This window comes from Netta rufina (assembly GCF_964035555.1).
Source record: "Netta rufina genome assembly, chromosome: 8".
NCBI classification, from domain to species: domain Eukaryota; kingdom Metazoa; phylum Chordata; class Aves; order Anseriformes; family Anatidae; genus Netta; species Netta rufina.
The window spans coordinates 9,579,814-9,595,161 of NC_140131.1; the positions used below are offsets into that span (position 1 = coordinate 9,579,814).

General features: G+C 41.5%; 1 protein-coding gene across 7 annotated transcripts in view; it reads right to left on the reverse strand.

Moving 5' to 3' along the window:
- The window catches only part of MAST2 (microtubule associated serine/threonine kinase 2), a 189,874-nt gene that overhangs the window by 66,800 nt on the left and 107,726 nt on the right, over positions 1-15,348 (reverse strand). For all 7 annotated transcript variants that reach the window (XR_014618647.1, XM_084290754.1, XM_084290755.1 and 4 more), the window contains one exon: positions 848-939. Coding sequence is in view for 6 of the 7 variants with exons in the window: in XM_084290754.1 (XP_084146880.1) it covers positions 848-939 (92 nt within the window). In the remaining variant the exon portion in view is untranslated. The remainder of the gene's footprint in view (positions 1-847; positions 940-15,348) is intronic.

Genomic DNA, 15,348 nt, shown 5'->3' on the forward strand with positions numbered 1-15,348 from the left:
AGCTGTTTCAAGCTATACACTTGTACCCATTAGGGCCATACTTGAAACACAACCGCCTTGTCTTCCCTGTGTTCTGAAATACTGAAAGCAACACAGTCGTACTTCACCCACCTCCCTCAGCAATAAAAACATCAAGGGCAAGCTGTTAAATCCTCATGCATGACCCTTTCTAAAAAGCTACCACAGGTTGAATAAACATTCTTCCTTTTTCTTTCAAAAGAACATCTCCACACACTTCCCCCTGATGACTAACAAGCAGTTGCCCATTTGCTTTGAAATAAGCATTTCATTGCAGCTGACCTGATAAAACCAGCAGAAAAGTATAATTTTGTTTTTTTCAAACATCTCATGTTGCTCTAAGTAGGAGATAAGAGACCATAGATGGCACACTGCACAGCTGATGGTCTGCCAGAGGCATAGAGACACAAATAAGGATGTTTCTTCTCTTGAGTACTACAGTTAAACCACTGGCACAAACAAACTGTACTGGGAGACTCAAATTAAGATATCTGCTTAAAGGTATACATTTAATTTTACTTGACATTGCTCTCCCTCTGTTTCTTTTGCTGGATATAAGAGGACTGAAATCCTGAGAAAGAGTGGAGGTCAGATGCAATAGAGGAGAAACACAGCACAGAACAGATGAGGAACAGAGTCACAGATTTTAAGCACGACAAACATTCATTCTGAAACTGTACGAACCCTGTTATGAGTTAGAAACAGTGAAAAGCTGTGTTCAGGTTAAGTTTCAAAGCACACATCTTGATGTCGATATGTTCAAACTCACTGCAATGAACACTGACATTTTTGCTAAGGATTCCCAAGCAAAGCAGTCCCCGGGAGTTACCTGCGTGTCCATGAAGAGGGGAATGTGGTCGCGGAAGAGTTGGAGATGTGCTGGATGTTACAATCAAACTCTTTCTGTTGCTTGTCCGACAGCTGAAAGAAAGAGATATAACTTATAAGGCATAACCTGAAGGCAGGTCCTGGAGAACAGCTTTTAGCTAAAGAGAAATCTCTCATATTTAGGTCGATATTTCCCCATGCACTCTATTTCAGTATTGACTGCTGGGAAGTAAACACACAGGGCCAAAAGGTACTTTGTCAGCAACAAATGTTTTAATATGCTAGAAGCAACATAAAACCTGTATCCCATGGGCCACTCATGGGCCACTAGATACAGCCTACAAAACACTCCTGATTCACAAAATATGTGCAACTTGCACTTTACAAATCACTCAAAAAAAAGAAAACAGTGAAATACTCCAGCGCTTCAGATATTCTTACCAACATCCAACACAGCAAATAAATCTGTTACAACTATTGGCTATCACCATGAGAAACCAGAGCATATTCTTTAGGGCAGAGCTAAAGTTACATAGCAAAGAGTTAGCACAACTCAGCAGATGAGCAAGACTTTATGAATAAAACTTAAACCCTGAGATTGATGAATCTTCACAAACACATGCAGCAATACCTATCAAAAACCATGCAAAGTGAGTTCCCAACAAGCCCTCTGCTGACTGCACCCCACTCACTGCCATGACTTTGCTCCATACTTCTGTATGAGTGAGTTCAGAGGGGTTTTCTGCACTGGCACTTAATAATTTAGCCTAAAGAAGAGAGCAATGTGTACCTCCGTTTGCTTCCCTGCCTGCAATTGTTAGTAGCAAACAGTTTGGTCCAAAGGTGATAAAAGTTAATTGTAATGAGCAAGTGAATTATTTTCAAATCATGGGAGCTATGAACAAGAGCAACTGGATATTAAATTCCTTTCTCGTCACCCTTTTTCCCGGTTGGAAAAGTGCATATAGAATACAGAATAAGCAGTCCAAATTCCGTAGCAAAATCTCACAACTAAATATTAACACTATTGCCATTTACTCATTGTACTTCTGACTTGCTTTCTAGATGGCAGAAACATTTCTGCTTACTCCAGCAACTGGCAAAACGGGTGCTAAAACCGTGTTGCTCTTGACATGGGGTGGGAGCAGGCAGGAGCGGGACGGCCAAACAAGGAGCAGCTCTGAGCAGCTCCACGCCGGGTCCCTGCAGTCGCAGACGAGGCGCCTTCGCTCGCACGGCTCCCGGTGCTGACATCTGCCTCCGTCCCTCCTGCACCGCCCGGGCTGGAGCAGCCAAGGATAAACGCACTCAGACTGCCAAGAACTGCAATTTAATGCAAAGCTATTTTGCTGCCACAGGATACTGTGTATCTGACTATTATTATTTGTAAGCCTTTTTATTGTTGTTCTATAGGAAACTGGAGAACTCAAAGCAGAGGAAAAAAAAGCACAACTAAACTGCCAACCATAATAAACAGTAATAAAGTTGAAGCCCCATTAACTGCTATTCAGGCTCTCTGGTGTACTTAAAGCATTCCTCAAAATTATCCAACTGATTCCATACAATCTTCATTTACATTCATGTATTATTCAACAACAGTCCGTCCAAAAACTGATTGCCATTGTGTACATCCTATGGCAAAACTAACAGCCTGATGTTAAGAGGCTTAAAATCTCAGTTTATGGATTTCTTTTTTTGTCCTCAGTCAGCCTATTCCAGTAAGTGTTGAAAAAACAGAACACACGATTCCAGGATGGGTAGCAGATAACCGTTATGTTGACAGTACTGAACAATCTCACGATACAAAAACGCTGAGTTGTCTAATATCATAGACATGGCTATTTCAGAAATTAAAAAATCCTGAGTATTTTGATATAAATTACTATGTAAAAATTTTAGATCTTGTCAATATGAAACAGTAGTACTATGAGAAAAGAGAGCTCCATCCTCTACGGTCATGTTCTTTTGCTAAAAATTGTTCCCAAAATACACTTCACCACAGCAGTGCCTGGAGCTTGCTATGGAAACTCGGTGTATTTAAATCACGGCATAATGGGGAACACAAACTGTCCCAAACTCAGCTTTTTAACTGCTTGCCTGCATCTGCCAGATTGGACCAAGTTTCCCAAACCCCTTTTCTCTGATATACTTGCAAAGATAAGGAACCAAAAGAGAAAGGGTTAAGTGGCTGGAGAGCAAGCACAGCTGAGGCCCATTAAAATAGGTCAGGCTTACCCAGAAGAGGGAATGGCTTTTGAGTGAAAGCCTAGCCCCAAGTTGGGAATAAAACATTATTCTTTTTACAGCCCCCAAATTTGATACTTTCAATTTCACTGGATCTCTAACCAGGGGAGGAGGAACATCACTGAGGCTCGCTTAGCCGTGTACACGATCCATGTGTGCTGCCAGTAAGGCAGAGCTTACACACAGAGGCTAAGCCCAGAATTTCTGATTTCTCAAATCCACGTTACAGATCCAGCCGCACTCTCTACTGGTTGAAGAGAGCTCTCTCGATAGATATATAAAACTTTTTAAGAGACCTTGGAATCACAGAGGAATTACAGAACAGCAGCGATGAAGTCCTGGTAGTGGCAAAAACGCAAAGCAGAGGAGGGGGAGGGGGAGGTAACATGCAGATCTCAACTGGGCAACTAGCCCCAGGAAGCCACTATGACAGCGTTTGAGCACCTCCTCAGGAAAAACAGCTAAATTATGGAAATAGTAAAGCTAGCTTCATCTAGAAATTCGTGCCAAAGAAATCCAAACAAGTTGTATTAAGTGTTGGCACAAAGTTCACACAAAGACAAAATACTTTCCTGGAAGATGCACTTCAGCCAGACGCACGGTACTGGGCTCAGTGCTGAGCCACAAGGCCAACGATGAAGAGGAGACCTTGTTATTCATCTCCTGTACTGCGTTATTGCTCAGTACTGTTCGTGAATTCTGCAAACAGATCTCTAAAAATAATTCCATCTACATAAAAACAGGAGTAGAAGGGGAAAGTAGAAAAGGTTACCTATACTTCTGAGTATTTTAATAAGAAAAAAAGAATCTTAAGCAGTCCAGAGAGATTGCAAGCATTACTATTTGTTTATAAGCCAAAGTTTTGGTATTTTCATTAAACAGAAGGCGAGCCTGACCCTGACCCTCCTTTCCTCTCCCAGTTTGGTAAGGGTCTCATTAACATGTGTGGTTTTTTTTTCTCAGATCCCACTTCATCATTTTAGAAGAGCAAACCCCCTGTAGGTCCTCCCAGTTTAGGCAAAACCTGATCTCGACCCAGGGGGTCTCAGTTCTGCCCCAGCACTGCAGGGCAGAGCCCCAGGCGTGGGGCTGCAGACACCTCCTGCGCCACCCAGCTCGCCCCAGGCCGCCTGCCAAACCCCAGGCTGCAAACCGGAATCCAGAAATCTAGGAAAGAGTTACAGCAACTTGATTTAATTCTGACCAAGCACGGCAAAACGGATAGATTATGTTGAAATACTTGAAACAATGCCTTTGCCATCACTACGGAAATAGCGCTTTTACTATCGCTAGAGTTAACTTCTCTCCGGCAGTAAAAATAACGTTTGTTACGTGTACCGAAGTGTTCCAAGTGCATTCCTGAAACTGAACACTGCAGGACATCGGACGTGGAGCTGGTAACTGGACACTGTTTTTGGACCCACTGAAATGTCCTCTGGAGCCAGCGCCCTTGTCCAGACATATTTACGAGAACATTTGGGAGAGTACCTGCGAGCTGCACGCAGCTTCAGCGCTCCTCATCTCCCTCCTGACAAACCTTCGGCTAGAGACCAACAGACGATCCAGTGCTGAGCCTCTACACAAGTAGTTCACCTTCCTTTGTATTCATGTTCAGTCTGAAAGCGTTTTGGTTCGAGCATAAATCAGTGTTTCATTCTTCATGTTAACAGTTTGCTCACAGAGGTGTCAGTTTGGACATCTCCGACTCTCGCTGCTGCCCGTCCATCAGGCGTTCGTGTAATGAAAGCAAGGGCCACAGGAAAAAAAAATAAACATAACCAACCAAAAATCTCTAGTAATATCACAGCACTGCTGGATATTAGAAATGAATAATAAGGAAGTTTCTTGAAATTTATCTAAATTTATTGGCCTAGAGAAAATTCTCATAGCCAAAAACTCTGCATATGCAAGTAAATAAGATGCACAGAAAAATCCTAGCTTAAACCACATTTTTTTAGTAATCATTAATGTATATGATTTTTATTTGTGACTTCTAATAGGATTTTAGTTCTGTAAACTACTCCAAGTTGTCAGTGCCAGATTAACCTTTGCATTAACTCAAAACTCTTTCCAAAACAAAATTTCAGAGGTCCTACATCGGACGTGCTCCAGAGGTGATGTTTAATTCAGTGATCCCCAAGCCATGACCACAAAATGGGACCCACAGCTTAGTGACCACACCTACAAAAGGTATCAGAGATAACTTATTCTCCCAAAATGTCACATCACCTAACCAAATTTAACAAGATTTTCCTCTGATGTTACAGGAGTTTAGTTTCGGTTGATTTGATTTACAAAGACTTCTTTATGAGAAACAGACATTTTGGAAATGAAAATAAGTATTTAAAATTTTTATTCACAATGGCAGAAAATTTAAAAAATCCAAAATCTGCATGTCAATGAATGCACCAGCTGCACAGCAATGTTAACTAGATGTGGAAGTTATCGTCTTAATTATAGTAATTCAAAGATGGAAGCAATTTTGTAAGCTGTAGCACTACCAACAACAGGAATAATTAGTTCTCTAAAATAGATAAGAATAAGTAAGCATCTGGTTCAACTGATATTTTTTTTTTCCACATTCAGAATAGTTTAAAAGTTATTCATCCTAGAATAACTGGAAAAAATGTATTATTATTCATGGTGTAGGTTTGGTAGTTCACACATTCCTGCAATAACCGCTTCTTGTCTCTTAAGGAAACACAATTATGCTGGTTTAACAGATGAAGGATGGGAGCACAGGGCCAACAACACACGTTTAAAATACCACAGGTTCTCCATTACAACACGCACAGAACTTTTGTCTTCCCAGCATCGCCTCCAGCCAGCGAGGCAGCACGCTGCCTGCCACCGATGTGGATCCCTTCCTGGGTTCCCCTCTCAGCTGCTCCAAACATTTACAAGTAATCCAAAGTGCTACTACATTTTTTTTTTAGTGTTCCTTGAAAAAAAGCCTTAGGTGTAACTCCCTCGTAGAGTCAAACTCGTGTGACCCATGCGTGTTCCCATATCTCACACTGGTACCAGTAAATTAAAGTCACTGCGTGGATAATGGGGGAAGACGTGAATTCTGCAGGATGAGGAGCATGGGGATGGAAGATGCAGTCAGCTGCAAAGCATGGGTTGTATTTCTGTACACGTATCTAGAAGATGCACGGGGAGTAAACATGAAAAATATCTCTTTCCATAACACCATGGGTCTCAGCACACTAACAACCACAGCAGCTGAAGTGAATGAAGTGCAGTGCAATGCACATGGTAACTTGGATGTAGACTGCTTCTGTTGTTTTAAGGAAAATTAACACCTAAATTTGTAGGTGTTATTTTAACTTATTGTGTGAAATAGTTCCATTTCATCTCAGATGAGCTATTTGTTAGATAATCCCTTCTTTATTTACAGCTCAAATTTAAGCAGCAGCATCACCTCAAGTTAAGAAATTGTGAAAGAAAAGGCTGAAATTGCCAGTTAACATCTAATTCATGTTTAACTTGCCTAATGTTTGTGGCTGTTGCACACCTGCTTACACCCTGCTGTATAGCCCAGACCTTTTGTATTATTAACAACACAGGACCATGGGAACCACTGCAAAGCCAAACAAAATGAAATGTCACAACGAATTATAATGACTGGCACAGCCATTCCCAACTAAATCAAACCACTTTATTCTGAAACGTTCCTCCCTCCCAAATATGCTCCAAAGCTATTTTCATCCTTATATGAAGAGGGGAAAAAAAAAAAAAAGAAAATGTCTCTGATTAGAGAAGACACTTCCCAGAAGAAAACCAGGCAGTATTTAATGGGAGAAAACATACACGGACTTTCTCAAGCATTACTATCTCCGACTTCAGTTGTGTTATGCATTATACTCCCATGAAGTTACATCACCAAGTGTGAAAGGATGATTTAACGAAAACTAAACATAACCGCATACTTTCATTTTCCATTTCCTCTGACTCCATTATTAAATGCTTCACATAGCATAACTGCTTTTTAAATAGGTGTCTCCGTGGCAGTTGTCACAGAAGATAGATTATCACATTTTTGCTTGCAAAAATTCAAGCAAACAAATGAAATGAATGAAATGACAAAGTGAATTTATATTGTTTGAAACATTTTTTACCCTGTAACTTCTAGTGATATATAGGTGTGTAGCAAAACAAACCCATTCTAAACATGCTCCCTAAAGATGCATCCTGAAAATGAAAAATGAAAAGAAACATTTTCCAAGATTCCAAAGCGTTGGGTTTAATGGAAATCTCGTGTACCAGAATAGGAAGAGGCACTCAGTTGCTATGTAGCACTCAACTTGAACAGTTCCCTTTGTTTCAGAGCATTTTCTTAATTTAAGTATCAAAAAATGTTCTAAATTATCTCTTTATCAGCTAATTGCAGTTTCAAACCGCAGGGTGACAATAAATTACATATCTAATTTTAAAACCATTCGCACAGTACATTATTTTGGAAATAATCTCCATATCAGACTGTCTCAGTGGAGTTGCCTTTTCTGCAGAGAGCAGAGAGATTCACACAGTTGTATGGTTGTGTTCTGCACACACAAGAACAGGGGGAAAAAATACAAGTAACTTATGTGGGTGCTGAAGTAGGCTGATAATACTCTAGTATTAGGACAATAATGAGGCAGAACTTCCAGCACCCCCTCAGGACTAAGCTACCTCAGAAAGGCACATGCCTTCGCCCACCTCGACCCACTAGGGGACGAACAGAGCTGGTCCTGACCAGACCAGGATGAAGGTGAGATGTGTGTGGGAGCAGGTATTTGAGCCAAAGCATAGAGAAAGACCAGATTCTGCTCCATTTGTTCTCACCAGCTTTGCTAAAGAAATGCCCCCGAAGAGCCTTGCCATCGATACGCTCACATCCAACAGCAGAGAGGGAAACACAGCCAGGTAAGAATTTGCTCCAAGTGTGATAGAAGGTGACAGGCAAGAGCTGGAGTTGTGTGGGCACAGAAAATGCTCCGTGTAGCAAGTAAAAATGGTAAAAACTCACACGCAGAAGTACACCGCACTGCTGCAAATCAAGTGTTCAGTTATTTTGGCCTTGCTTGTTTACAGGGCAGGTCTGTGAACAAACCTTTGTTTCAGATAAACACAATAAACTTGGAAACACACATTAAATAACTACAGGGCAGCATGTGTAAGACCAAAGAAGCAACCTTCTGTAAATACAGACAATAAGCCTGCAGAAGCCATTTCACACTAAGGAAGCCCTGAGGCCATGACAGAAGACCCCAGACCCGCAGCACCGTGAAGTTTCTGCAGCAACCCAGCCTGACTACAAGCACCACACCATTCTGCTGGGTAAAGCTGAGCTGCTGCCTGAGCCAATTGTTCATTATCCAGTTGCTATTAATTTTTTATATGAGGAAGGTTGCTCTGGTTTAATAAATATACAAGCACATGCTACAAATAGACACATGCAAACTGTTTTGAAATTTTTGGAGCTTGCAGCTGAAACAATCTTTCACAAAACTAAGCAGAATAAAATACAAACATTAACAGGCAAGAGCTAAGAATTAAAGCACGCTGCACCGCATGCCAAAGGCAATGCAGTTTGGCCATCGTCCGAGAAGCATCTTTGTTTTAAAAGCTATTCTACCTAAGGATGAAAATTAAAATCAATTCTAGTTACAGTAAGATTATTAAGAGCAGCATGTATGACTAGATGATTGCATCAAAAATAAAGGGATGGTAGCAATGATGACAAGAAGGAATCAAAAGAATATAGGAAAAAACTAAATCCTAGTAAAATCACGGAGACATAATTCACATAATTGTTAAAAACACTGATATCTAACAAAAATACCTGTTCTAAAATTGGACTGGAAGATAAATTCAGAAACCACTAAAAGCTTTTTGAATGCTCAATATACTTACAAATATTTAAAGGAACTAGAAAGAGGTAAGTATTTACTATTATTTTTTTAAAAGTGATGTGCAACAAACTTTACTACAAACTCACAAGTGCAGGCACGTATGGCCCAAAGTTTCTCTGAGACAAAGAAAGAGAACATGGGACTGATAAAATTAAATAAAATTAGTTTATCACTGTATAAGTAATAGATTGCAATAAAATCTGCTTCTGGGAATATTTTCTGCCATCTCCCAGCTTTCTTGCCTTCTCAGTTTTGTTCCACCATGAAGCCTGAAACCAACACGGCCACTATGAAAAGAAACAAGACCTGAAAAAATTGCAGGAAGTAAAAAATGAAGACACGGAGGAAGACAAATGCAAATACCTACAAAAGTCAGGTCTTCAAGTTCCATAGCAATCACGCTTAATTTAAATTAAGATTGCTAATTGAAGCTGATAGTAATTTATGATGCAATTAAGACTAGAACAAAACTAAAAGACAGGAAAACATGCTACATCCTGGAAATAAGTCATCTCAAATACCATGTCAGGATTCAAGCTAGATTCCTTAGAGATCAAATATTCAGGGAAAGACCATTCCTGTATGTGCTTGCAGAACACCTAAACAGAGGCTCACTTCTCTTTGGGTCCTGGGGGCTCTCCAGTAGTACATGCTCCCAGACATTATCTTATGATAGTAAAAGTAAGCTTTTCAGCATGAAATAAACCATGTGAAGCACCATTTACATCTTCTATTAACTCTAAAGTAGTTTAAAAGATATGCTTAGTATAGCAGGCAGATAAGGGAAGAATAACGTCAGCACCGTATCTCTATAGAGGCGTAACATTTGCTTCGATTTTCAACACATTCTTAAGCTTTGTCTTCATATAAAATACCACAGTGGAAAACCTCTTCAACTTGAGGTATCCTGTGGAAAATATCACAATGTATTAAGCCTACAGCCCAAGAACACGTCCAATTTACTGGACAGCATTGCCAGGAGGCTGGTGTCAACTGGCTTGGATTTCACCTCTGCTCTAAGGTCTCCCCTCACAGGACCAGTAAGCATTGTCCTCCTACATGCTGCTTCTCTGGATCCTTCTGCCTTCAGTCCATGAAATATCAAGAGGCAGCAAGCCAGCCCAGGCAGAGGGGTGAAGCTAGAACCATGAGTGCTTTCTTTAACATCTTCCCCTAACGATGGAAGGGAAAAACTAGAAAATAAAAGAGAAGGGATTAAAATGAAAAGAAGTAGAAATAGAAGATGGAAGAGAAAATGACTGAAGTATTCAGCCAAAATGGGCAAAAGGTACCACCTCTCACCCTACTGAACAGCTGGGAGAGTCAAAAGTCTATTTCGTGCAACATGAGACAAGCTGCAGAATTTAATACAGAAACAATACATGTATCTTGGAATAAACGTGGAGTTTTCATTACTGAAGTGCTTATTATTTGAACTACAAATCTACTCTAAAGAACATTTAGATAGGTATTACTCTGCAGTCCTGAAAATAATAGCAAAAAGATTAAAAATAGGTCAGGCTATGGACTGGGAAAAACAATTCAGGGAGTATCTGATAATTAGGTACAAGCATAGAATCAAAACACTTCAATGGTGTTTTCCTTATGCTTTGAAAAAAATGTACACTTTCTTACTCGGATAAATGAGATGGCTGTCAAGACTATGTGTTCAGCACCTGACCAGAAGCTAAGTCATTTGCCTCCAGGAAGGTATAAGGTCACAGAAGATGACAAATCATATACTGTTCCTCACAGTTCTTTAAATAAGGTCTTTTTATACCAACATCTTGCCCTAAGGTGTTTACTGTTCCTTGTTAACATCAGCATTCAGCTGCCACTGCAATACCAGGAATCCCAAGTGCACTGGCGAGCACATCTCGTGGTCTGCTCCTTATCCCAGCCCAACGTCTCTTCAGAAAGCAGGCACATGGACCTGAAAGGAGGAACGTCACCACACTGCTAAAGCTGCCTCACAACTGGCTGTATCTGTAAGGGGTGCTGTTTACACCTCAACACGTTAAAAGTTCATGCAATGCCTCCCATTCACTGCCACCTCAGCTTCTCCAGCCTGTTAACCCTTCACAGAAGCAAGGCCTGAAGAGCCAACCATGGGGCTGCCCAAAAACCCAGCGTGGCCCAGCCTCAAACCATCACTCTCCAGCAGTTAATCATGAGCTATCCCTGAGCTTTGAGCTGATGGCCACTCTGGATTTAACATTCCCTTGTCAGAGACAAACAACAGTTGAAATAAGCAGATGCACAGACGTTGTAAGGATTCCAAAACCCCAATGTGTCTCCTTCAATTAAACCCGAGAACTGCACATTTCCAGGCCAAGCACATGCCAACGTGTGCCCTGCCGCCTGGCTCTGCGCAGCGCTGCTCTCCCACCGCCCGCTGCCCACCTCAGAGCCTCCCTCCTCTTCCAGTCTCTTCCACACCCAGACTCTTTCCAACAGCCATTTTTCCACTCTCTTCAAACATCAGTGTAAAATTATGTGACTTTCAGCTGTCTCCTTCACGAGAAGGATCCAAGCGATTCACGAAACCGTCCCCGATTTGCGCGTTTCACGGTTTCCGCTCCACAAAATTGTGACTTGAAAAACTAGTTTGCTCTGGGCACTAGCCAAGAGGTTGCACAAGAGGTTTCCATCCGGACAAAGGGCTTCCAGGGCTTAAAAAGTTCAGTGTTAACCCTGTAGAAAACATTGGGTTTTAGTCTAACAGAGAAACGAGCAAGTCTGTCAGACAGAACCCCAAATAACCTCCAAATTAGGAACAGTACCGGTGCGTTCCCTTAATTATTACACTTATTTTTGGATATCAGGAGAACCTTGTTCTGTTCATGGGATCCCAGTCTCTTGTAGTGCACTGAGGCAGCACAACCATCCCGCAGGCTCCCCAGGCCCCATGAGCACTCACCTTCCCCACCAGCAGCAGGAGGAGCCCAGCTCTCACCCTGTGACCGCAACGCCCGTTAGGTCTTTGCCCAATGCAAAACTCGATTCCCGAAGAGCTTTTCAGGAGATAAGGTTGATTTTTTTTCTTCCCCGAACACTGTCAGTGCTTTTGTCCCAAGGCCATTCGGAAATACTGGCAGAAGTAATTGAAATGAAATTTCCTCTCCCATTAGGAGCATCAGTTGGAGGCCATTTAATACAGTGGGCTAAGTACAAATTGGACCTAAATATTATCAAAAGCATCACATCTCCAGGCCTTTCACATCCTTCCCAACACAAGGGAAACGCTTCTGATTTTACACATTTGAGCAAGGAAATTTGTGGCGTGACAGCTGTCACTTAAAGCTAATTATAGCACAGACTCACATTTGTAAGCTTAGCTTTACGTTACCACAAAAAAGTAAGTACCCTGCTAGTGTCAAACTAATTGTTTTTCTTCAGAGTGACAATGTATATACGGAGGAGGTGGCATCCCTGTGACACGCACAGCTTTTAATGTCAATCTAGATGAATCAGCATTAAAAAGACACCAAACACAGTTAAAAGGAGCCAGCCTCACAATCCAGCACAACCCTTTAACAACAGCCCCGCAGCTACCTGGAGCACACCAGTGCCTCAAAGCTCGCTCGTGGCCACCCGAGTATTTCCCCCTCAGTGGTTCACACCCCAGTGAGAGGTGGTTTCTCTTAGGGTTGTGAATATTTAAGTAGTTAGGAGCATTTTGTTAGTTACCAAGGAAACATTTACAATGAAATATGATGATTTTTAGAGAATCACTGATTTTAGAGGCGTCTTGCTACTTAAGGATTGCATCACACTCTGATGATGCTTAATTCCTGTGGGTTTAAGCAATTATGAAATCAGTGAGAGCCCTTCATCACAAAGAAGAAATAAATTTAGAGTGTCAGTGGCTATCCTATGAAACATGACACAAAAACAGCACAACTTTCCTAACAGAAATCCACCTTTGTGATCCCCCAAAGTCAGCTTTCAAGACACTTCAACACATCGGCCCGAATACTTCCCTGCCTAAACTCTGTCAAAAAAAAGTCACTAAACAAAAGTCATGTTCCTAAGATCCATACCCACAGCCTGTCTATCCAAAGAGGATTAAACTTTGCTAAAAAAAAAATAGTAAATTAGAAATCATCATTGTAAGTCAATCTTTCAAAATTAATGCACAGCCCCTTGCACAATGATGCTGTACTGCTGTTGCTACACAGCAAATTTTAAGAGCACATCCAAGAAAAGTTATTCCCAAAGCACAAAGAAACAAAAAGATTTTAAAACAAAGACATTTAATTTTAATATGCCAAAATCACACTTTATCTTTCCATAATCTATCTTCAATAGGCAATGCTTCAGTGCAGCCGATAGTACAATACCTCCCCACGTGCCCTTTGAACCAAGGAATTCTCGTATTTATTCTGTAGCTTAAAATCATAAATATTCATACCAAACGGGTTTGACGGGTAGATCTGATTTATGTTTATGTCACCCCTCCCATGACAAACTCTTATGTATTTAGTTTGCTCTTGACTTTTTCTATCCTTCCGGGAATTGGCTCAAGCAGAAAGAAGGCAGCTCCTCTGACCACAGGAGCAGATGGCTGGCTTTCGCAGTGCCATTAGCTGCACCGAGAATCCCACCAGCTGCACCAGAGAGCTCGTTTCAACATAATGTACCGCGGAGAAAGAGGAGCCCTTCTCAGCGTTTGCCTCCTAATGTAGGGAAAGCCATATGGGAGTGAAGCCCTTTAGGATGTTTAGTACATCTCAGAAGGCATCGTTAGAGAGACGTGTCAGAGCACAGTGGCCAGAATACCGCCAGTGGCCCCTTCTTGCGATGCCCCGAACGAGGAGCACACAGGGTGTCATAAATGCAGTGGGACTGTCCCAAAGTTTTACAGACCGATCACAGGAAAATTGTGTCAAATATTTCATACAGCAAAATATTCTCTGGCAATAATTTCAACTCTATAGAAGAAATTTAAACGGCAAGAATAATTCTTAAAAGTAAAAAGTTTACTAAAAAGTGCATGGGTACAATGGGAGGACGATGAAAACGGAAAAATATCTATTCAATAATGATATAATACTTCACTCAAAGTGCATAGATGCCATGATTTGGGGAACATTAGCACACAGGAATGCCCTGACATGCCCATGATGGCCCCAACACCACACAGACCTAGAGGTACTGTGGCTTCTCCCATAGCCCAGATGCTCCTGGGAGCAAAGTCACCGCATGCGTACGCATGTTTTCAGGACCGATGCCCTAACAAGAATCACAATCCTACCGCGTGTTGTCGTATGAAGTAGCCGATTTATTACAATCCACACAGCACCGATCCAACCTGCCTCCCCATCTCCCACAAGACGGTAGTCAAAGAGCTGGGCAGGCTGCCAGCAGAGCATGGCAGAAGGTGATATTCCCAGCAAACTGTCACACATGCTCAAATATTTTATTTCTGAGGCTGATTGAAGCCTGTGGTTTCTGTGCTGTGCAAAATAGGCTTTCTACCACACGACTGGATGCAGCACCTCTCTGCTGTGAATTCTCATACAGCTGCTTGATCATTTTGAAAAATCTAATATTCATTTGAGTGATTAGATCAATAAAAAGTAATCTCTTTTCCATCAAGACGCACAGCAGATTTACAGATCAATTTCTTTCTTTTTGTACTTCAAATACTAACAAATAAATGGAATTGTAAATTTTGAGTGGGAGTTTTCTGACAAAATATTGCACCTGAAACCTTGGTAGTATCTCTGAAATTGTGTCAGTACTTCATGTCTAATTTTAAATTCATAATGGCACACCAACAAGGTATTAAAAAAATATCTTATCCTTGTTATGCAGAAACACTGTAGACATCTATTCACTATGGAAGTCCACAATTGTTGAATTTTCACAAAAAAACGTACGTTTTTGCATGCAGAACACCCTCCAGAACGGAGTGAGCTTTAAAAAAAAGTTTGGAAAGCAGGAGGAAGAAGCAGGTTGCTCCAGAAGCAGCAGGTGTAACAAAAGTTATGTTCCTATAGAGCAGTGTCCTCCTGCACCAAAGCCTCCTCTCCCTCACCTGCTCCAACCCAGCTAGGCAGGGCTCACTGCACCTTGCTGCTGACACGCTCACCAGTTGGCCAAACAACATGAAAGCCAAGTCCTACCTACCTTGTCTTTTGGGAAACAGAGGCACAGGATGATCATTTACCTCCCTTTTCTCTCCATAGCTCAAGAAACTCACATGGAAATCATGAGCGCTACCTCAGACACCTCTGTTCCTCCTGCAGGCTACTGGTGCCACTGCTCAGTGAGTTTGAAAGTTACTGCTGGGAGCAAACAGACCAGCAAACAACTTGAGATCTAAATTTTTTGAGCGAAATCTTTGTCCCCAGAA